General features: G+C 39.2%; 4 protein-coding genes across 6 annotated transcripts in view; 1 reads left to right on the forward strand and 3 right to left on the reverse strand.

Moving 5' to 3' along the window:
- Positions 1-114: 114 nt before the first annotated feature.
- LOC135160272 (choline transporter-like 2) lies at positions 115-2,989 on the reverse strand. Its single transcript, XM_064116645.1, has 6 exons — positions 2,837-2,989; positions 2,644-2,766; positions 2,062-2,536; positions 1,685-1,972; positions 1,145-1,612; positions 115-1,039 (listed from the first exon to the last, which is right to left on the reverse strand). Exons 1-6 carry the CDS (start codon positions 2,850-2,852, stop codon positions 463-465), a joined length of 1,947 nt encoding a protein of 648 aa, XP_063972715.1. The 5' UTR covers positions 2,853-2,989; the 3' UTR covers positions 115-462.
- Positions 2,990-3,240: 251 nt separating this feature from the next.
- On the reverse strand, positions 3,241-5,793 carry LOC135160281 (WD repeat-containing protein 46). The gene is made up of 6 exons (XM_064116663.1): positions 5,633-5,793; positions 4,624-5,296; positions 4,087-4,431; positions 3,688-4,012; positions 3,495-3,608; positions 3,241-3,404 (listed from the first exon to the last, which is right to left on the reverse strand). The coding sequence occupies exons 1-6, from the start codon at positions 5,640-5,642 to the stop codon at positions 3,294-3,296; spliced, it is 1,578 nt and encodes a 525-aa protein (XP_063972733.1). The 5' UTR covers positions 5,643-5,793; the 3' UTR covers positions 3,241-3,293.
- A 100-nt stretch (positions 5,794-5,893) lies between these two features.
- Positions 5,894-11,648, forward strand: LOC135160285 (cytoplasmic dynein 1 light intermediate chain 1). Of its 2 annotated transcripts, none has more exons than XM_064116667.1 (8): positions 5,894-6,046; positions 6,246-6,319; positions 7,402-7,518; positions 8,054-8,681; positions 8,816-8,930; positions 9,146-9,286; positions 9,954-10,128; positions 10,269-11,648. In XM_064116667.1, the coding sequence occupies exons 1-8, from the start codon at positions 5,958-5,960 to the stop codon at positions 10,382-10,384; spliced, it is 1,455 nt and encodes a 484-aa protein (XP_063972737.1). In that variant the 5' UTR covers positions 5,894-5,957; the 3' UTR covers positions 10,385-11,648. The 2 variants fall into 2 exon arrangements, with proteins under 2 accessions (XP_063972737.1, XP_063972738.1); XM_064116668.1 differs by having other exon boundaries at positions 9,146-9,262.
- Positions 11,649-11,680: 32 nt separating this feature from the next.
- Mib1 (mind bomb 1) overlaps positions 11,681-22,858 on the reverse strand; it is a 146,436-nt gene continuing 135,258 nt past the window's right edge. For both annotated transcript variants that reach the window (XM_064116624.1, XM_064116623.1), the window contains 5 exons: positions 16,908-17,127; positions 16,160-16,645; positions 15,256-15,421; positions 14,902-15,056; positions 11,681-14,654 (listed from right to left, as the gene is read on the reverse strand). In XM_064116624.1, the coding sequence (XP_063972694.1) occupies positions 14,514-14,654; positions 14,902-15,056; positions 15,256-15,421; positions 16,160-16,645; positions 16,908-17,127 (1,168 nt within the window). In that variant the 3' untranslated portion in view covers positions 11,681-14,513. The remainder of the gene's footprint in view (positions 14,655-14,901; positions 15,057-15,255; positions 15,422-16,159; positions 16,646-16,907; positions 17,128-22,858) is intronic.

A 22,858-nucleotide genomic window follows, 5' to 3' on the forward strand; every position in this document is an offset into this window, starting at 1 on the left:
GTTCATAGATCCATTTCTATGATTAATGAATGCATTAATCACTACTAATACACTAGATTGATAATCAAAGTGGATTAATTGGATATAATCAAAGGATTTCCTAAACTAGTTTTATCGTTCCCCGAAAAGATTTTTCGATATTATTTTTATTCAATAGAAAACATTCACAATTTTCGTGTACATTCAGTCGACACAGGCACATAAATTATAATCCACCCAAAGTTTCTTTTCCTTTGCCAATATTGAAGAATCCATAACTTAACAATGGAAACCACAGAAATTCAATGCGTGAAGCTACGTTCATGCAAGAAAAGATTTGGTTGAGGTACAATACAAGTGATCGTGTCAATAGAATAGGATAAAAAAAATAATAATAATGAAGAGAACTAACTTCAGACACTAGTTCTTTTCTGTCAAGAACCGCTTGATGAAACTATTGATTCAAAGCACTTGATCAAGCCCTCACTTTTTATTCAATAATTTAGCCAATGGCCGTGTCATAAAATAGGGCTTCTCCTCTGACCCATCATTCCTCTCAGAGTCCTCGAGGAAGCACAAGAAGATGGTGTCGACTGCCATGGAATGAACACTAAAGAACACCGAGGCCACTAGGAAAGTGCCTACACCTACCAGAAGTGTCGGCGCCCACCAAAACTGATCATCCTGATTTCTATAATGACACCAGGCTATCGCCACCATCATGCAGGTCACTAGGACCTTCCCAGCGAGTAGAACCCAACTGACTATTTGATTCAGAATGGAGGTGCGGAGGATATTCCTCATGACAAGGCCGAGAGCTACCTCGGCGGAGTCGCAAAGCCCTTTCCCGTAGATTGCGCAGATTATGTAGGCATTTCCAGTCATGAATTTGACGAATCTCTCCAGGAGGGCAAGAAGGCATGGGATGAAGCAGCGAATGCATGCGGCACAGCCACCCGTTGGACTGTCCGACATGGATTGGAGATACTCCATGACTAGGCGGAAGATTCGACAAACTGTTATGAGAAAGGAGCCAAAGGCTATTGTGCCCAGGTGGAACCTGAAATAAAAATGAAGTAATGTGGCCCAGACGTCATCAGCCCTCTCGTTGCTAGTATTTCCAGTTGGAGATCTTCATTACAAAACTGTTCTTCAATTATCTTACCTCACCGTTCTCCAGAAGCCCATAGTAACCGTGAAAAACGTGACGTCATTTTTATTAATTGTCCAGTACCAAGTAGCAAAAGTATTGGCAAGTGTCATATCCCCGACAGCTGAGATGAAGAAGCCGAGCCAGAGTCCCCCGATGATGTGTATAAAATACGCCCAAACAATTCCGGCAGGAGTGACAACCCTCTGGAGACGACACACCCGAGAAATGCAGATCTCTCCCCTCTCTTTGCATTGGGAGTCGAATGTTTTCGGTTCACAGGAGTCACCGGAAGTGTAGTTGATGTTTCCAAGGCACTGGCAGCTCTCCGGAAGGCCGTTGGGCGAGTCTTGCACGGCGAATGTCGTTTTCTTAATGGACATCAGAAGAAAAATGACGTAAAAGAAGTAGACGAGGAGGCCGATGTGAAAGAGCCAGGGGATGATTGGGAAAAATATGCTGCTGAGGACAGACATTATGGCCCTGGAAGAAAAAGTCATCGATCAGATTCAGTATCGAATTTCAATTTGCAGAGGAATAACTGGAGACAGTTACTTGCTGGCCTCTTTGATCAGTTGAGACGCTAGATAAATTCTCTGCCAACTGCACAGCGTCACCAACACAATCACAGCAATACTGCAGATAATAATGATCATAGCTATTAACCAGAGGGCTGATGAAGTCTGGGCGTATGCTTGATAACTCAGACATGCCAGGACGACAAGCAGTGCACAAACAGCGAATATCGTAATGCAGACGACAGGTAGTGCGATCCATCTCAGCAAGAGCATGTAGATGATGCACATCACGGCTCCACCGCAGATAATCCCAAGGACTGCTCCACTAAAGGAATAGTATATGCAGAATATAGGAAAGTAAAATAATGAAGTATTCATTATTTTACTCATTTTCAACTCAATTGATAAACTTACTAAGACGATTTTACTTTATCGAAAACTCCTTGGACGTACGCCAGAGACTTGATAATGGCCTCGGACTTCTTCAGTTTGGCCAGGAGAATGTCATCGATAAAATCGGTTCCAAGGTCTAAGGGAAAACACCGGTGAACGATGGACTTTCCCTTGAAATACATTGGGGCACAGGCTGTCACCTTAATCAAATGCTCAATTTCATTGATATCCTTATTGGTAACGTCCACCCCCGCCCTGCAAATGATGCTCTCCCTGATGTGTTCCAGAGAATCGGACGCGTTGAAGATCCAGTTCTTACCCGGGCACTTTTCCAGACAAACTTGGGGCGTGTCACATAGTTTTTTATCGATATCGCATTTTGTTAGGTCGAAGAAAAAGAGATAGGGTTTGTTCGACACTTGTGCATCCAGTCCGCATCGTCGACCTTCACTGTCGGTCGGAGCTAGGAGGGTTTTCACATTTCCAGATGAGAAAGCTGAAATTATTGTGACAAATAATTAGAGAGTAATATGAAACAATAATTGGAAGATTCGATCCCCAGTCGTCACGAATTTCTCATTAAAAAGAGATTATCCTACAGACCATAGATTCCAAGACCGACCCAGGACAGAATGAACGCCAGAAATATAACAAGACATGGAACATCCGTGCACGAGCGTCTTCTAAGAGGCCCCTCAAATTCCGCATCATATTCGAGTGGTTTATCTGCAAGAAAATCTCTCGATAAACCCCCTGGAAAACTTGCAGCACCCGCAGAGATAAAAAAATCACTCACGATCGAACTCCACCATCTCTCGAAAAATGAATTCTTATGTGATAGCTCTCCGCACAATATTCAACAGTTAAATCACGCGTCTAGTTTTTTCCTCTCCTTCTCATGGAAATTGATGACAAGCTCTTCCACTTTATCTGGAACTTCCTGCACTGAAACCCACAATTACACTTTTTCCTCAACGAATCGGTCACTATTTCCTGGAGACTCCAAATGAAAATATTTTTAACTCTCTATCATTATTTAGAATTTTCGTATCCATACTGCGATTGTTTGTTGTTAACTTTTTAATTTGTCCAGTGCATCATTCACTGTGAGGTCAATTTTTTCGAGATCGATCAACAGTTAAAAAGAGTAACTGTGATCGTCTGCAATTTGATTGAATGGGAAAAAAAATAATTTAGGAGTTTCATTATTCAATTTTATTGTACATACATAATTTTTATAATCACTTTTAAAGCTACTGTGATTTAGGGAGAAATCGGTTTAAAACGCCAAAGTCTTTGGTGTTTTCTCGTTTCTGTTTCTGCGCCTTCTCCTCGGATACTTGTTGAATGGCCTCTCTGGCTTCCTGCAATTTTCCAAAATGAGTGAAAACAGAGACACATGAATAAATGAAATAAAGACCAGGAACACCAGGCTCCCGAATATTTTCACTCACCTTTCGTTTTAATTCCTTCAAAATCTTCTTCGTCTTGACGACTTTGGCAGTGCCACCTTTGCCCTTGGCCTTCGTTTTTCTAGGTTTGAAGTCTATGGCTTGAGGCTTAATAAACTGCGAAGAAAAATGTGAATTATAATGGATGAAATTCAAGAAAATATCATAAAAATGAAAATAGTGATTGGTGATTTACCAAAAGCTTTTTCTTCGCATCGACCTTCTCCTTTAACGTTGGAACATCGACTTCAGCCACAGCTCCAGGATCTAAAGTAATCAACTCCGGTTGTATTTTATCGAGAAGTGCTCTCACTTCAGCCTCACGCCTCTGGCTCTTCGTCTGGAATGGATTGACCTCGAGAGCATCGAAGTTGGGCTCGCCACTGCCAGGAACTAGAACTGAGACGAAGCCCTTGGCTGTACTGACACCTAGAACATCCTCGAAGGGACAGAATTGGAGGGAGGAGATGCCCCAGGTCTCTTTATGACGGAGGTAGGGTTTCATTGTGTCTCCAGCATCTCTGTGGAGCAAAGAGAATATGCTAAATAATTCTGTCTCTGTCTCTTTGAAAAAAAGCTTGAAAATTTCATTTACCTGAAAATTTCAAGACAATTTGCGAAAGACGCTGCGAGAAGTCCCTTCTGACTATAAACCAAGTTATCAACGGCTGACCTCAGGACGAAGTCGTGAACGGGTCCTGCTAACTGTCTCACGTCCCAAGTCTTGACGGTTCTGTCAAGGCCGCTTGTGGACATGTAAGTGCCATGGGGATGTACTGCGACGGAGGTGATACCCTGCCGATGGCACAACATCTTGGCCAGGGGATCCCTTGACTTGGGGGCCCACATCGACACCACTCCCTTGGAATTACCCACACAGAGAACTGCGTTACTCGGATTCTGTGTCATTACCCCTATTCTTCCCAATTTGGAATCGTACCTGAAACGGAAAGGACACGTCAATTTTTAGTTGTCAGTAAAAATTTATGTGTAATTTGACGATAAATACTATAATTGCATTGAAAGAAGGAATTTCTGCGACTGTTCCCCTTACCCCAGAAGAATCTCTCTACCAGTGCGTCCATTATTCTATGCTGTCGCCTAATTATTATTAACGACAAAAAAATCCTACCTCGAAATGATCTGTCCGATGGAGACATCCAACCAGGTCAAACATCCCTCGTAAGACCCAGATGCCAACAAAAAGTGATAAGGAAGAAATTCCAGCCTCGTGACTCCATTCATCCTCTTCAGACAATGGATCTCGATTCCCTGATTATCGTAAATGTGAACCCAGTTCTTTTGCGCTACCGCGAACATTGTCTCCAGGTGCAGCCAACAGACGTCGTGCACTGACTCCATGACATTCATCTCGCATGCCAGCTTCTTCGTGACCCAGTCGAAGGCGGTCACATGTCCCATCCGTCCTCCGAGGAGCAGATGTCTTCCATTTCTGGTGTATCTATGCCTGTAAGCGCCAAAGTCAAGGTTCAACCTGAAGTACTTGGTAGCACTGGTGATATCAACGTTTTCGGCGATCTCTCGCTGATTGTACTGGGTGGTGTGCTCGCCGATGTCTGCCTCGAGGTGACCAGACTCCTCGGTGAGGAGGAGCTCCGCGCGGGCTGCCTGCTCTGCAGCTTTCTCTATGGCTTGCTCACGGAGCCGGAGCTTTTTAAGAAGGGTTTTGTTTTTTATGGAGTTTTTCCCTGGCTTCAGGTGAAGACCATCACCACGACGGTGGCGCGCCAGTTTCTCTTTGTTTATGGGGTTTTTTGGTGGCTTGCGGCCCGTGGATTTTGCATCTGGAAATTGAGGCAATTGAAGTGCTTGAAGCATTAGTGGTATCTGGGGAAAACCCCGGAGCTAAAATTACGTATAAAAAGGATCGCAAATCTATTCGAAACTGAATTAGTTTTTGTTGATTATTTACAAATCTAATGAAGGCAGAGGAAAAATCAGCAGCACTAGTTTATAGCTCCTTAAATCCTCCACAATACAATTCTTAACCAAAATGTATCCCCTTCTGCTCTAAAATATCATTGCAAAACCGTCAAGTAAAGTGTCAACTCCTAACCTCAAAATATCTGTAATTATTAATTGACCAGTCCAATCAACTGTCGACATTAAAATAAAAATACCTTCGTTCATGTTGATTAGCACCAACTCCTCTCCACGATTTGCTTTATTAATCCTTTGATCCAAGAATAAAACCACTGACACGTGTTTCCCTCGGAATTAATATCACTTTTGTATACACAAAATAATTCTACACATGTTCGGAACTCTCGTGCAACGCCCTTTGTCACTTGCAAGCCTCACTAAAGTCCGACGGTCAGCTAGGGACCTTCATTAGCGACATTGGAGGAGCTTGAACTTAGGTACGAGCCGCGCCCGTCCATTCGTTCCCTCCAGCAATCGATATCGCGAGATCGATTCAGTGCAGTTCATGCTGTCAAATGGATAATGGCAGCGACAGCGATTGAAACCATGTCGCAAACCAATGGATTTCAGTTGAAAAAAAGAGAGGACGTCGACAATAAAGACAATTTGTGGTACGTTTACCCTGATATTAATAAAAAATCATTGGCAGACCCCGATTAATCAACAAATTGTCATTGAGTCGAGGTCAGAACACCCACGTATTCCACTTTTCGCATGCGTCTACACCACTCACTCGGCATGAGGCGATTCGATTTGTTTTTGGATTGTTTTTATCATATTTTTTTAATGAAAATTTTTGAACTGTTACAGGTCCTCTATTCTGGCTGAAGTGCAAAACAGTGGGAGCAACAAACTACCGTCAAACAAAAATGTTCTAGTTCTTGGTAATTACAGTTATAATGTGGAGGCGATTGAAATGTTGTGGGAATGTGAAGTGCATTTTAATGAGGGGAGATGTGTCATCGCGGGAGGCATCGGGGGAGGAATATGAGAACTGTTCACCTGTGTCAGGTTTTTTTTTAGAAGGAAGAAGGCTTTTAGTGGGATTGAACAATTGGAGAGGGGCTTTTCATGAGTCAAGGGTCGCCTCCGAGGGATATTGATAGGGTTTGGAGGGAAATCTGCGGTGGGGAACTCAAATCACATGTTGAAGGAGATTTTGTCTTGAGAGAATTCGTTTTGGCAAATTTATTAAATATTTTTAAAGGATTTTTCATGGTTTGGAGAGGGTGGGAATATTCCTGGATTTGCAGAGGGGATTCTCGTGGGACAATATTAATGTTCTTACACATTTGTTTATATTTAAAAATGATTTCAAGCTTTTAAAATCGGGTCATTGATTTGGTAGTGGTTTAAAAATAAAGAAACATGTTTTCCATGAATGTCACCCATTCGTCATTCGGTTATTTTTAAATATTTGATATTTGGACATCAGGTGAGCAATTTCATTACTGAAATTATTCTCAATGAATTTTTCAAGCCTTTCAAATGGTCTACAATTTTTTTACATTGTACTATTGGTTCTCGAAATGGCCATTCTGCGAAATATCATTTTTTTTCATGCTTCCATAACTGCAATTTTACGCCATAAATTATCTGCCGGCATTGACCTCTGGGGCTCATAAAATATAAATCAGCATTAAAGCCACTCTTTTCCTACGGGTTTTAATACTGCAATGGTGGAACTTCTGCACATACTCCAGAGGAAACTTTCAGTTTCCAAAGTGGTAAAACTACTGCCTGAAAATTTTCCTGAAGTTTTTCTCTCAACTGTTGCAGTACCAGAAGTGAAACCAAGTTTCTGAAATGAGTTACAATTAGTTCCTACAGCGAACATCGATCTTGTTACGAACATTAGAAGTTTGAGAATTGCATTCAAATGTACTTCAATTTCCTCTTATTTTTTAGCTTTTATTTTTTTCCTCCTGTGCATCTGGGGAATTGAATTGTCGGTTCTGGGTTTCAGGGAATAATGAGAGCGGGAAAACTACACTCATCGCGAAACTCCAAGGGGTTGAAGATCCCAAGAAAGGATCTGGACTAGAATTCGCTTATATCGATGTTCGTGATGATGACAGAGATGGTGAGAAAAAATAAAACTAGTATATGTGTTTCAATGCTTTATCATTCTCTCAAATGAGTATGGAAAGATTTGTTCAAGTGAACTTAATTAGATAAATGTATTTAATTAGATAGTATTTCTTTTTACTTTAATATATCGTCAAATATTATTTATGATTTTCAAGATACCACCTCCGAAAAGTGTTCAGAGTGAAATGGCTCTCGAGAGTAGTTTTAGAATCCAAGGGCTCCCAAGGGCCTTTAATTATCAACTTGAATGTAAAAAAATCCCAACCAAGTCCAGAGAAACTTAAACCGTTAATTAAACCTTGTAGATTAAACGAACTTATGATTGAGATAAATGACCCTTAGCAACGTCAACTGAGACTTAGAAGCTGAATTGAAAATTAGCTGTTTTAACAAATCAAGCGATCCTTAAGCCCATTTGCAATTTATTGATCAAACGCCGCGCAGAACCATTAAGCCCTCATTATCTACCAAAATGAAACCCCTGGAATTTTCTTGAGCTATCGTTCACTCCCCATGAACACTTCCAGATCAAACGAGATTATCAGTCTGGGTGTTGGACGGTGATCCTGGTCACGCGAATCTCCTGCGATTCGCCCTGAGCCCCGAGCGTTTCCCCCACACCCTCGTGATGTTGGTGGCAGCAATGACAACCCCCTGGGCCCTTCTGGACCAGTTACGGTCCTGGGCGGCCCTTCTGGGTGACCACGTCGACAAACTACCCCTCGACAACGATACAAGGCAACAGTGTCGACAGGCCATGGTAAAAAAATGGCAGGACTACACTGAACCTGGCGATGAGCTCGATCCTGGAAGTCCTCTGAGACGCACCAGTCGCAATCTTGATGACGACAGCGATAATCTGCCTCTTCCCCAGGGTGTATTCAATACCAATTTGGGTCTGGATGTCGTTGTTGTCATTACGAAGACAGACTACATGTCCACTTTGGAGAAGGAGCACGATTACAAGGACGAACATTTTGACTTTATGCAGCAGTGGATCAGGCGATTCTGCCTGCAATATGGGGCTGGACTTTTTTATACTTCTGCCAAGGAGGACAAGAACTGTGATTTGCTGTATAAGTACCTTACACATAGGATTTATTGTTTACCATTTAGGACACCTGCACTTGTGGTGGAGAAAGATGCTGTACTTATGTGAGTTTATGGTTTTTTTTAGCTTCGGGTTGAGGATTTCATATGACTTAAACCCCTTAGTGACTCGTTTCATTCAGAGCCAAAGAGGCACAACGACGTACTTGCTACCATGATTTATAATCTATTGATTGCAGACCTGCCGGTTGGGATAATCTGAAAAAGATTGGAATCCTCTATGAGAATCTCCAATCCATGACGCCAGACGACTATTATCGCGACGTCATCGCTCAACCCTCAACAAACAGAAAAGTAAAAAAAAAATAATTTTTATTATTCAATAATGAATTTAATTTCAAGATTGTTAGACTCTAAAGTTTATATTTATGAGGTCATCATGAGTTTATTGATATAATCAATAATATAATTGTCAAAGGGTGGAATTAAGCTCGTTAATGGACTTCTTCAAATTAAATACTTGAAGATGTCCAAATGTTTGAGTAATGAATTTTGAATCGTTATTACAGTGTGTAGCAAGAGAAGTCGAGGTTCAAGCTGAGGATGAACAGGCCTTTCTGGCTAAGCAACAGGCGATCCTCTCAGGCATGAGGGATCCAATGCGTTCACCCACTACGCGCAACCAGGCAAGCTCCGGGCCAGTCATGCAGGTTGTACCAATGCCGATTAAAGCATGCTTACGATGTTCCTTCGTTCTAACTCAAAATGGTCATTACTATAAAGCATCCCTCCATCTGTCTGTCCACTAATTTGAATCACAAATTTATACACCCATTTGTTGTCGTTGGAGATTCATTTAAATGATTAATTAGTCCATTAACAGCCGCATTACATCACCTCATTGACTATTTACGATTTTGTGGTTGTTGTTTATCCGTGATTAATGGCTTATTCAACGGTTGTGACGTTAATGAACACAAAAGGACGTCCTTTTGTGATAGGATTTTGTTGATTATCTCTTAAACTAGTGGCTCTATATGAATAATGTCACATAACATTTTTTGTAGAGAATTCAATATAAAAAATTCAATATAAAAATAATTTTCAAATACTATAATTCATGCGCTTGTTTATGAGATATTCACAAAAGCAAAAGTTAATTATCTTCACAGCTAATGGTTTTTGTTCAGTTCTGGTTTTATCAGACCATTAGTCCACCGACAGACATGATGATCAATCCAATTTGTGTTGTTTAATTCATGAATAAATTATGACATTGCCAGCATGTTCTAATCTAAATGTGGTATGAGCTGTAATACTCGTGATTTCATTGTCCTGTTAATTTTTAATAACAATGACCGAGGAATTTTAATTCAGGTACCCTCCCCCAATAAAAAATTGGATCCAAAGGGGGCTGGTGCAACACCAGCAGGCGAGGGGGTGCTAGCCAGTTTCTTCAATTCACTTTTGTATAAGAAAAGTGGTGCATGGCCTGGGGGACCAGGCTCACCGGGTACGCCAGGCAGTGTTGGCACGAGTCCGATGAAAATTGGTAAGTATAAACAAAAATACTGTACGAATGTCTGAAACTGTTAGAATTAATTAAGTGCATGATTCATTGATTTGATCCCTTATAGTTTAGTGGAATCCTAATTCATTAGAGAATTTAACAATAAATGTGAATATTCTCAGATGATGGACCAGTGGATAAAGCAGCGATGAGAAGCGATGCAGCTGCAGAATTGGATCGCATAACTCGGAGTAAAAAAATACCCCCACCCGACCTAAACTCATCCTCCGAGTGTTGAGAGGAGTAAAAATATATCACGGAATAATCATTTGTGGCCCATCTACATTCAGATGCCCTCGGACATCAGAAGAAGGTAGAATGAAGTTCTCAGGAGAAACTAATAGTGAAATAGAGGTTTTAAATCTTGTATTTTTTTCGACTCAATATTGAGATTCTCAAAAATCAAGTCTCGTTTTGAAGGTGATTAAATACCTTCAAAATTTTCAATTTCATTCAAGGTAATCTCGAGTTATTAAAGATGGAAGAAAACACATTTTCCAATATTTTCTTTTGTTCCCATTTTTATTTAAACATTCAACAAATTCGACAGCTGATTCTCAGTCATTCAATGACACTGTCCCAATATGTAGTGCTATAGATCTTTTCAGTTGCATAATTTATTAATTTGCTAATTAGGAACGCTATTAATTATAATATCAATTAGTAAATTAATATTTGTGTCCATTCGTGTCATCCAACTGAGTTCCAGCTCTCAAATTTGCCAATTTCCAAGTCTCCTCCCTCAATACGTTAAATTAATTAATTGCTTAGTTTAAGTAATTATAATACTCGATAATAGCTCAATAAACTTGTAAATTTGATGTAGCGACGAAAAAAAACAGCAATTGAAAAAGAATGAAAAGTGCAATAGTTGAAGCATTTCATATTATTCTTATGATTCCTCTAACGAGACTAATTGATGAGGTGGGCCGCAGAGAGTTCAGTAATTAAATTATAAAAAAGTAAATTGAATGAATGATGAAGAAAATTACAACAAGCCACAGCTAAACAAGCCTTACTCGTTGTGTTTGGATACAAGATACATAAACGATATGATTATTGATAGATTATTGAATTAATGTAATTAAATATTTAATATAAATAATGAAAATGGAATTATGCTTACGCACATGTCTTTGCGTCGTACCAATAGTAAATTATTTAGCCTTCATTTCAGATGATTTGAATTTTTTGTTGTCATAATTCGTTTATTGATCGGTCTAATTTAGAGTATCACAAATTAGGGGAGTGATTATTGAGAGTGTGTGACGGGAATTTTATACGAGATGTGAACAATTATATCGATTTTTGATTTTTTAAAATAAATAGATAGCTTTAGAAATCTGCTTTATTGGGCTCGGTGAGATAATTGGATGTACTTTTTCCTTTTTATGCGAAAACAATTTGTCGATTTGTCTATTTTCATCGATGAACTCTCGTATGCATGTACTTTGGGAGGAATCAGTCGAAATTATGATTAAATAAATAATTTTTCATACAAATTTTGTGTTTTTTTAAATGAAACAATGGAGAATGAGAATTAATAGATTTTTTATTATTTCTTAATAAGTTGGGGTTGGGAACATCCAGTACGCTGATAACAGGGATAATCTTACTGGGTTAATTACTAATCTAGATTGCCACATTATTTCTGGAATTTAAGGTATGTAAATTCGATTTAGATACCGTGTAATCCGCCGTTCTACAACAAACATTGTATAAATGTCATCTGCAATGTTCATTTCTGGTATATATCATTTTTTGAATCGTCATTAATGCTGCTGGAATGCAGTCTTTACTAATTAATAAAATAACAAACGAGTGGGAAATTACTCTTCTATTGCAAAAATTAAATTAGTAATATGCCTCCGATCGATCTTTTTGCACAGCATTTACTTCTATCATCTATAACTAATTATCGGATCTTAAATTTCATTGTAGGTTTTCGCCCTTATTTTTTTTACTATTATTGCGTTAATCTACACAACCGATTTTCGTTCTTACTGTTCTATTATTCCCCTCAACCCTTCGATAAAACGTCAATAGGAAGTAGTAAATCCATACATACGTGAATAAATCTAAAATAGTACTTCGAAGAAATTCTGAGAAAGCTCATTGAAATTTCATGAAGTTCATGAACAATTCTAAATTCGCAACAATCGTTATAAAAAACAAATCAATCAATGTAGTCACCATAATTATCCTTCTAAATACATGATTTTCACATATAATACCACAAGTGGTTCAAAATTATCGAATATTTCCCGATAGATTCGTTGCAAACAAATGAAGGAGTCAAGTTTTTCAGGCTAAAAAATCACGAGTGCGAAGCACGAGTGATTTTTCCTGAAAAACTTGACGACTTCATTTGTATGCAGGGAACCTAGAGGGAAATATTCTATAATTTTGAAGCTCGAGTGGTATTCAGGGGATTATTTTTCCTATCCAAATTTCGGCCAAGAGAATTGTGCCATGACATGAAAAGGGGTTTATTTGGTTAAGTGTCGTTTGTTTACCAAAATATTCAAAAAATTATCGCTGATATTCGAGGTAGGCTATACAAAATATCAACAAATGGTGCAATTCTATTGGCTGAAATTTGGGTGGGAAAAATAATCAGATATATTCCCGGATTTCTGAAGTTCAAAAAATATATAATTATACCGGGTTTACAAATAAAGTGAAAAAATGATTATTGTTATCTACTCACTCATCGAATTCGGTCAGAACGCCTAAACTATTTTTTTATGCCACCATTCTAATTCAATGGAATTAGAATACTTTTTGTTACAATCGAGTTTAGAAAAAATAGGAAAATTCAAAACATTGATCATTCCATTAAAATTTAATTAACAGTAATGAATAGGGCGTAGAAGTACCTATACTTATGTTTGAGAAAAACAAGCAGAATTTTGTGTTTTTTTGGTAGAAGCTGTCTGACCATTTTTTTTTAATGTTACTGCCCTCGCTCATTTACTCATTTCTATTCATTTAATTGATAATTAACTTTTGAATGAATCTGTATCATGATTACTGCTTGCTGATTCGAAAACAATATCTTTTTTGTCCAGGCAGGCACAAAGTACACATTTCCCACACAGATAAATTCCGTATTTATGAAATCGTCAATTTTACACATCTTGAGATTTACGAGACATATTTCCCCATCTACGTAGTCATATTAAATCTCACAAATCGTAAATCGATGAAAAAAATCGTACAATTTCAGTGACGAATAAATATGTTACTACCATATACATTTGTCCTTATATTCGATGACAGCAGTCACATTTATATGTGCCAGCTTGACACGCAATTATGAACACATGGAGACCTCTAGAATTTTTCAATGAATAAATATATCTACACATGGAGTTATAGACTTCGAGAAAATATAAGATCTATGTGTGACATGATAGACCAAGTAATGATGATACAAAAATCTAGTGTTGTTGTTGCGTACTTCTGTCCGTCCACCAAAATGGACATCTAATCATTTGTTAATGAGGAGCTGCTGACATGCGTGAATGATTGAGTCAAGATTTTCGACTTTGAAAGAGGGATTATTTTTGGTATTTCTATCTTGATTGTTTTCCAAGCTATCGCAGTTACAAGTGATTCCATCAGGAAAATGAAAAATGTAAATAAAACTACAATTTCTACAGCAGCGAAAAGAAAATAAATGTCCTCACTCGGAATATTTTGAAGAGAAAAAGGAATTCAAGAAATTTAGGAGATATTTGCAAGAACTGTTGTTGACAAGCGCTCTAGCTCATTAAATACGTAATCAATTGGAATCATTCATCATTTTAGGATCGTTTATAATCACTCGACGTCCGATATCGCATTGAGTCATGTCTAAGCGAAATTAGAGTAAATAATAATTCGATTGCATCTATTCATTAACGAGGAATTGAAAGAAAAACGTTTCCTATATAAACTCATACATTGATACGAATATACGTCTGAAAAATGCATTCTCGGACTTTTGGTATCATAATGGGTCGATATAACACAGAAAATACAAAAATCAAATTTCAACGATAACACTTCCTTTCAGAGGCAAAAACATTCATGCGATAGTGGAAGAGTAATTTTTGAATCAGACTTTACGAACATTCGATTAACAATAAATAATCGTGGAAGTGATAGTTTTTTTTTAGAAAAACAATTTCTATAGAAAACAAAGTTGCTTAGAAAAATTATGTGAATCTAACGATTTAACTGATTGTGATCAGTGTTTATCAAATGTTGACACACCGCCTCCTTATTAATTAAATACTAGAGGAATTAACAGCTGTGCGTGACGATGCGCGATTCAGCAAGTGATTTAACTGTTACGTTTACAGTCTTTTCTTTTGGGGTTTTTAGTAAAGGAGAATTCGTTTGTCGACTGCCTTGCGACATATCGGGCACTCGGACATGCGATCACCGCACATTTGGCAGGTACCGTGGCCGCATAAGAAGATCATGTTCTTCAGGCGATCCAGGCACACCGGACACATAGTCTAAAAATTGAAAAGGTCATTCACAGTGTTTAATTAGAAAATAACTATTGATTTTTTTTTCGTTGGATCTCTCTAATTTTTGTCCACAATTAAGTTATTTAATTGACTTTATGCGAAATATTTTCTTACTGGAAATGCTATTCCATGAAAAATGCGTGGATGAATTTTTGACCCCCACGGCTCACTCTCGGGACAATCTCATAAATAAACAAACGTAATTGGTCTCATTTCACAAAGAAAACCTCACCTGTTCTTTAATATCTTGCAACTGCTGCTGCAATTTCTGGATATCACTGTGCGAAGTATCCCTACTCCCATTATTCATTAATACAGTCTCACCACCACTATTATTCAGTGGTGCAACATCCTCTTCAACATCAGCTTTAACTTCCGAAATAGTGCCTGCAATCCCAAAAATAATAAATTATTCACTTATCCTCTCACGCTGAATAACTTAAATTTTCCATGGCAGGGAAAGAGAAGGGGCGGGAGGGGGAGGGGAGGTAAATTTTTGAATAAACCAGAACTCATGTACGGATTAGGTACGGGGATTGCGATTTAATACGTGAGGCATTTTGCCCCTTAATGTAAGTAACATCACCTCCTCCACCGCAACAGACGGACAGTGGTACCATGTGCTGTATCTGTACACGGCACTGTACACACTTCTTCATCAATGTTGCGCAACTCTCACAGGCACACATATGACCGCATGGACGGAATAGTACTCCAGCTTTACGATCTGAGCAGACCACGCACTCCTCAATCTGTCAATAAAATTGATTAATGGGGGTGATTAGTTCATTATGTTGTTGAGATTATGATGATGCATTTGTGAATTTTCAATGGCAGGGAAGGCTTTATTGTTATTCGACAGTTGTCACTAAAATACCTTCGCCATTGTCTCTCAGCACTAAACAATTCGAAGATATATCGACTGAAAAGATGGGCTGCAAATTTGATTGAAGGTAACCAAGGGAAGGCGAAATGATATTGAAACCTGAATGTTGTGGATTTAAATCCCACCAGTGGATTCTCTTCAACGGAGTTGACAGAGTGGGTCGATCATTCTGGGCATGTACTTGTAAATACCTGATCGAATGGGTAAGTGCATAATTTAGTAATTTAGTAGTTTTTTAATAGATACGACAGATCGATAATTTTATGGAGGTCAAGTTATAAATTCTATGAAAACGAAAGGACGCAGGACAGTTTATTTAGAATATTTTTTTTGTCATTCTGAAAATTCAGGGCAAGACCTTTCCATGAGGACTTCTGGTACTCTCTCACATTCTTACTCATTTCACCCCTTCCTGACCTTCGTTTTTTTTTACCGAATATTAATGTATCAAAAGTGGGTAGATACATAATTCAAACTCCAGGGCTGGTCATTTTAATTATCGCTATAATTATGATGCATCGAAAAAACCTTCATGATCTCATCACTTCACCCCCCCCATTATTTTCCACTCAGGCATCTAATCTAAATAAAATTGAAATACTACCTTAATCCTTGAGGCAACATTTTCCCTGCATATTAAGCACTTCTTGACCCTCGGTGCACATGCATTGCAGCACGAGACATGACCACAGGGATTGAACAGCATATCTCTCTTTCCATCGGAGCACACAAGGCACTCGTCGATAGCAGCTGATGGTGTTGCTGGCTCAATGTCATGCGACTCCTTATTCTTATGGCAATTGGTCAATGTTTTACATAGATTAGGATCTGGACACAGATCAAGGGGTGTCTGTCCCTTCTTATTCTTCAACTCCAAGTCAGCACCGTGAGCTGCCAAGAAACATGCAATAAATGAACTGCTTTTCTTATCCTGACCCTGAGCACCGAGACCCATTAACAGTCGTCCCACGTCTTGTACGTCCTGCAACTGTCTCAGCTGTGACAGTGTATGATGACGCAGCGCCTCGTGTAATGGTGTGTCACCGTCCTTATCAGCGACATTAACGTTTGCACCCTCACGTACCAGTAACTGGTGATTAATAAAGTTTTGAGTTTAATTAAAAATTGAAGCGATATTCTTCAAGGGTAAATGATTATTTCACGATAAAATTACCTCTGAATGATAAAATTTGAAAAATATTGAACTGAGAGACGAGTACTTTGCAAACTGGCAAAAGCATATATTTTCACAATTTCAAATGTGATTGTGAGATAAATTGAAAGATGGAGAAAATTGTTTGATGGTAATTTTTTTTCCTGCGGAAGGGAAAATGTGAAGAAAATTCACTCACTCGAACAATCTGTGTATGCTGACGTTCAACAGCAAGATGAAGTGCAGTCTGCAAATTGACATTCTGTAGATCCAGGTCGGCTTTGCCAACTCTAGCCAGTAACTCAGCAACTTCAACGTGATTGTTGAGAGCTGCTAGATGAAGAGCCGTGTAACCATCGTCCTTCTTCTCGTCTACGATCCATGGACGTGGAAGTTTGGTGAGTAAAATTCTCATTGCGCTGTAACAATCAAACGACAGAGAGAATTGAATTAATTAAATTCCATCCGATCAATTTACGGAGTTGGCAGAATATTTGTTAATTATATCCGATCAGTGAGGGGGAGGAAGAGGAATCGTCTCACTGCGTTTTGGTGGACAATCAGATCAATATTTTCACGATTCGATTTTTTGATCGATTCACTGAAGGGTCTGAAGGCTCCCAAAAAGTACACACCAAAATGCCAGTGCGGTAGGGGCTTCAAACACTCGATGAACATGACAACATAAAAAAATAAGGATATTTTCTTCTTAGAAATAAAAATAAACATGCCGCAGGGGTGGATGGAGAGGAGAAGTCGCTTGGAGCGTAGTTTGAAGGGACATAACATGTGCCACAGTAACGTGTCAACATGTGCAATGCCTGGGACAACTCCGTGAACGGTTTTGAGATCGTCATGAGGTCGCCGGGAGGCCTCCGACAGCTGCAACACTCCCATTTCCTCTCTCGTTTCGTTACACTGCAGGGAGAATACCTAAGAGGGGGTCCACATCCCGTCCGTGGGGTCTATGTGTTCCTAATGTGTTCCTGGGCTTGGTCGACACTCGCGACGGATATTGACCGTGAAAATCGAATGTGTCGAACTGTGGGAATTTATGAAGAGGAAATTGATGGAATCAACTGTTCATTGAGAGCTATCGGATTTTTGCTTTCTGGCAAATGTGACTTGTGATAAGGAGTACAATGACAGGAAGTTTTCTGAAAATGCAATTTCAAGGATCTTCGAGGATAAATTCATGTACTTGAATCAATCCAGCTGCAAACTTCATCCTAGATAACTGAACCCCTTTAAGAAAACTTGGTAATCTGAAGAATTTTGGTCCAAAATTTGATCTCCAGCAATTCTTTTCCATCAAAATTACGTCGACCGACGAGTTTCACATAAATATGAATTAGAACGCTCATAAAATCAGCTCTTTCGTCACGATGTGATTACTCTCGCTTATTAAATATTTCATTATCTCGAGAATGCTGTATCTACAACAAAGTACCCCTGCGTCCTTTTTTCCAGGGAATGTCATAATCCACGAAAAAAGCACTTTCAGCGGTTTTTTGTAAATCCACTAATTCTCGAGATAACGGTGTAATTAAAAAAACTGTTTCATCCCCATTCATTGAATTTTTACGAGAAATTGCTCAATTCATCAACCAAAATACTTTCCACTGGAAAAACCTTGAAGCAACACATCCCTAGATAATTTAATTCTTCAATTTATGGTAGTCGTTACATCGCCAATTATTTCATCCCAACCAAGCCACATGGCGAATTGAAGCCACAGTGTTTCATCGTGGAGAACGACTAGACGCTGGAGAAAAGATTTTAATGGAGAATAATACCAGCGGTACGTAATGACGTGTAATAACGACCGTTGGTAGACCAGAGTGGAAAATGAAGAGGGGGTGGGTGGACGATAGATACCAGAGGCGTGAATTCTGTCATAATTGGTGGTTTAATCAATTTATAGTTATTAATGCAATAACGCCAACATTCGAGTGCATTTGCATATTCATGCGGCAAAAGGCGGTGTCCCCTGTTTCCCTTCACTGCCCCCCTTACCCCCCTTTACCGCTGCTAACCAAGTTGCCAGGGCTCCCTTGCCAAGGCAAACTAACTAGTCCCTATGTATTACATGTCCTGCTTTTTTTCTCGTTTCGCTCTGCATTACTTCGGGCATCCACTTCGTCTCTGTTTGTGAATTTTTGGAGGGAATTAAGGTGGTGGGAGAGGAGATAGGGGGGAAGGAGAGGGGGCTACATTGTGAGGTGGTTTGTGTTGGCTCTGGGTAAACAACAGTGTTCATCATACTGGAATCGCTGAGGATTCAAGTTTATTGAAGTTTTTTTGGGTTTTTATGTCTTCGGATGTTGGGGATCAATGGAGGAGGGAAAACGTTTCTGGGTTGAAGTGCGGGGGTGGGCGTTGGCGAGATTTCTGGGTCGGTTTTGTAATGTGAAGCTTCGGAAATTAATTATTTTTGGATGCGTTGAGCTGGAAACATTGATGATTGTCGAGAGGTAAGTGAATGATTTAGGGATCTGAAGGATGTGGGTCAAATCTAAGCAGTGAAAATTTTATTTTTAATGTTGTTTGTAGTTTCGCAATTGGGTGAGAATGATTTTACAAGTGGCATTAAAACACAGAAATATAGGGTGAGGAAATATCGGGATACTCAAGAGGGGGGAATTTTGTAAATATATTTTTTACGCCCTGCGAATTCTTTTGAGGAAATTTCTTTATAAAAAAATCGACAATTCCCTTGAACTCCTTGATACTCAGCAAAAACTGTGGCATAAGGTTGAGGGGACTCATCAGAGTCAAATTCTCATTTCATTCCCCTCTATTTTTCCTCATTACCCCTCAAGATTATTTTCTCATAATCTTCCGAAAACCCCCGTAACACTGGGAAAAATAACTCCCTCGGAAATACCTCATCTTCAATTTTTTTTTACGTTCAAACTCATTTGAAAAGAGAAAAATCCCGAGGTGTAAAATTCAAATTTTAACGTAATAAAAAAATAGATCCCGGAAATAATGAAACTGTCCTCCATAATCCCGGCAATTTCCTGGTTTTCATGTCTCCGTGTACATTCGCAAACCATAAAAACTTTCTCTAAAATTTTTCACCCTCTCACCCTATGTATACACCGAGACTATCGTATTATTGGCGTCGGGAGACCCGACTCTCTGGTATCAAAGACCCTGAGAACACGAGAAAGAAAATAAAAAAAAAATACACCGACACATAAATACACATGTTTAACGAATGGACATGGTAATTCTGGAGCCAAAGTTTAAGGCACTTCAGCTCGGACAACTTTAAGAGCAGAAGCAAATTAAATTGTTCGGGGTAAGAAATGGTGGATGGATCTCATGATATTAATACTTTTTTTTCGGGTACTTGTTTTTTCTGGGGTCGTCGTGACGTTGAAAAATAGCGAAACAACTGGAGCCATTGGTGCGTAACGGAGAGAATATGTGTGTGTGTGTATGAGAGAGGAGGGTACGTGTGTGAGTGTTGGACGGAGGTTTCGGTGACTCAGTGACGGTCCCGGCCATCCGTCGTCTACTTCGCTCAAAACGTCTCGCTTGCTTTTAAAAGCTGTTGTACCACGTGTCCACGGTTTTTCATTTGGAGATGACGCGCACTGTGAGTGAGTGAGTTCTTCGAGTAACAGCTGATCACGTAATATTTGTCAGAGGTAGGGGAAGGGGAGGGGGACGGGGGGTGGAAAGAGGGGTAGGATATTGGAGATTATTACGCTTTTTTAATCCACCATTAGACAGAAGACAGATGTATTAATCTCACTTTCGAAATGAAAATAGAAGGAAAGATTATTTTTCGTTTCAAAATATTTTTTTGGGATCTCAAAAAAATGTGGTATTTTTAAAAAATAAATTTAGTTCTGAACAGTTATTCCTAGCAATCTTATCAAAACAGTTAATGAGTGGAGAAGGACAATTTTTATGCCTGAAATTGTTCTCATAGATTTTCGTACTCTGATAAACTACATATTACTGGATTATGCAATAGCATGCATACATATATCCCCCATATTCTCAACTCCTCCATCTCTCCAAGTTTTCTTCTCTACTTTGGAACACTGCCCATTTCCCATCTGCACGATTGTTTCTTGCTTGTGTATCCACCAACGCGGTTTCCCATTTTCCCAGCAATATGTCTTGCTTTACCGAGGCAAATAGTAACGGTGAATTGAAGAAAAAAAAAAATATTGAACGAGCAAGAACTAGACTCCGGTGACATTGCTATTCCCGATTTTTCAGAGTGGGAAAATTAAAAATTGCGTTTTTGCAGAATTATTTTGCAACAACTCGTTAAAAAGAGGTGAATGGATAAAAAATGCATTCCCTCCCCACTTGAGTATGAAACTCACCAATTCAAAGTGCATTCTGCATTTTAATAGAATAAATTGTAGAGTGAACATACATTTTTGAAGGAGATTCCTGTAAAACCATTTTGTATTTAGATCTCTGGGAATTTTCAACTGTAGAGTTTATCAATTTAATAAATAATTAATCACTGATGCATGAGAATCACTGTGACAGTGACTCCGGAACAGTTGAAACGGCACCGATACACACGCCTCTGTTATAATTCTCAATACCAAATGCATTGCGTTTGGATAAATTCGTGACGAGTGCGGCCTGTGACGCAATTTCCGGTTAAACGCGCGATTTCTCACTCATCGGCACTCCCACGGTGAGGATTGGTTATTGGCGAGCATTGCGCCCCGGGGTTTGGATTGTCGACAGGCCGTCAATTTCGGGTTTTTTATGATTTCAATAATGAAATTGAGAGAAGACTAATCAAACAAACGGAATAAATTCCAAGTGTGAGATTCCGCATATTTCCCAAAAAGTTGAAAACAAAATTTCCATTCCTCATTACACCCCTCGGTTGGCTCCCATCCCCAAAAACCATTCACACACACTTTCAACCACGTCCCCTCCCCCCTTCATCCCCTCGTGCCACCATAAACTCGAAACAATTCACGGTACCACGGGTTTTGTGGTCAGCATGCAATTCCCCGGAGGACGTGGCGCCCTTTACCGAGGAGATTCGCCCCATCCAAAACAATCAATATACATTCCCTCAGTACCCCAGTACCTCCAGCCACCAGAAAACTTTGGGATTATTCTCCGAGACGTTTCGCAGACGAGATGCACAGTCAAGAACTAGGTTGCTCCCTTCTCTCCTCCCCACTGCACCGGGAGAACGTACAAAAAAAGCTGATAGCAGTCGGAGGGTTTGCTGTTAGGAAGATCACCTTCCCCCCCCACAACCCCCTTCCCCCGACGAAATAGGAAATTTCGTGCATGATCGGACATCGAACCGTTGAGAATAAATTCCAAGGCATACTATACGATTTCTTCGCTTTTGCATCGATCACTGGGAGCAGGAGCGACTGGGAAAGCAGTCGTCGGGGTAAACGGGGGAGAGGGGGTGTGAAAATTGAAAATTCCTCTTAACGGAGATGGAAAACTAAATTACGAGTGCAAAACTAATTCGTGAGAGTAAATGAGTATTTTGTGAGGTGGTGGATAAATTGTGGGAATTAAAGGAACGAATGCCAGACAAATAAATTAAATTGAGAAATTATAAATACGATTAATGGTATTTTTGTCATTATTGAAAATGGGATATGAGATATTATTGACGGGGGATAATAGCTCGTAAGTCTTATGTCCAGTTTATCATTTTTTAGGGAGAGAAAAATTTTTGAAAAATTATGTGGCTCAATGTGGAACGACATTCGGTAAAAAATACGGAAGAGTTTGGAAATTATGGAAAATGTATGTAACTGTTCCGTAATTTTGACTGGTAGATCATGAAATAGATGCGCAATTTTTCAAGATTTTTTACCTCCTGGTTGATGATAATGGATCCGACCTTCAGATACCAGCGAATTATCAACATAAAATTGCTGCACATACGACTTTCTGATATTGTCCATTGAAAATTATCATACCGACGTATACGACTTTTTTATTCTCGTCTTATGATATAGCAAATGGTAATACTTGGATTTCTTCATTCAGGAAAAAATTCGTCACTAAAAAAAGTGTAAAAAAATTGTAAAAGAAAAATAGTCTGACAGTACCCACTTTCCTCTCCTACCCGCTCGTATAATTTATGCGTTCAATACCCGACCGCGTGCTTTTCTTACTCCT

This window comes from Diachasmimorpha longicaudata, chromosome 3 (assembly GCF_034640455.1).
Source record: "Diachasmimorpha longicaudata isolate KC_UGA_2023 chromosome 3, iyDiaLong2, whole genome shotgun sequence".
NCBI classification, from domain to species: domain Eukaryota; kingdom Metazoa; phylum Arthropoda; class Insecta; order Hymenoptera; family Braconidae; genus Diachasmimorpha; species Diachasmimorpha longicaudata.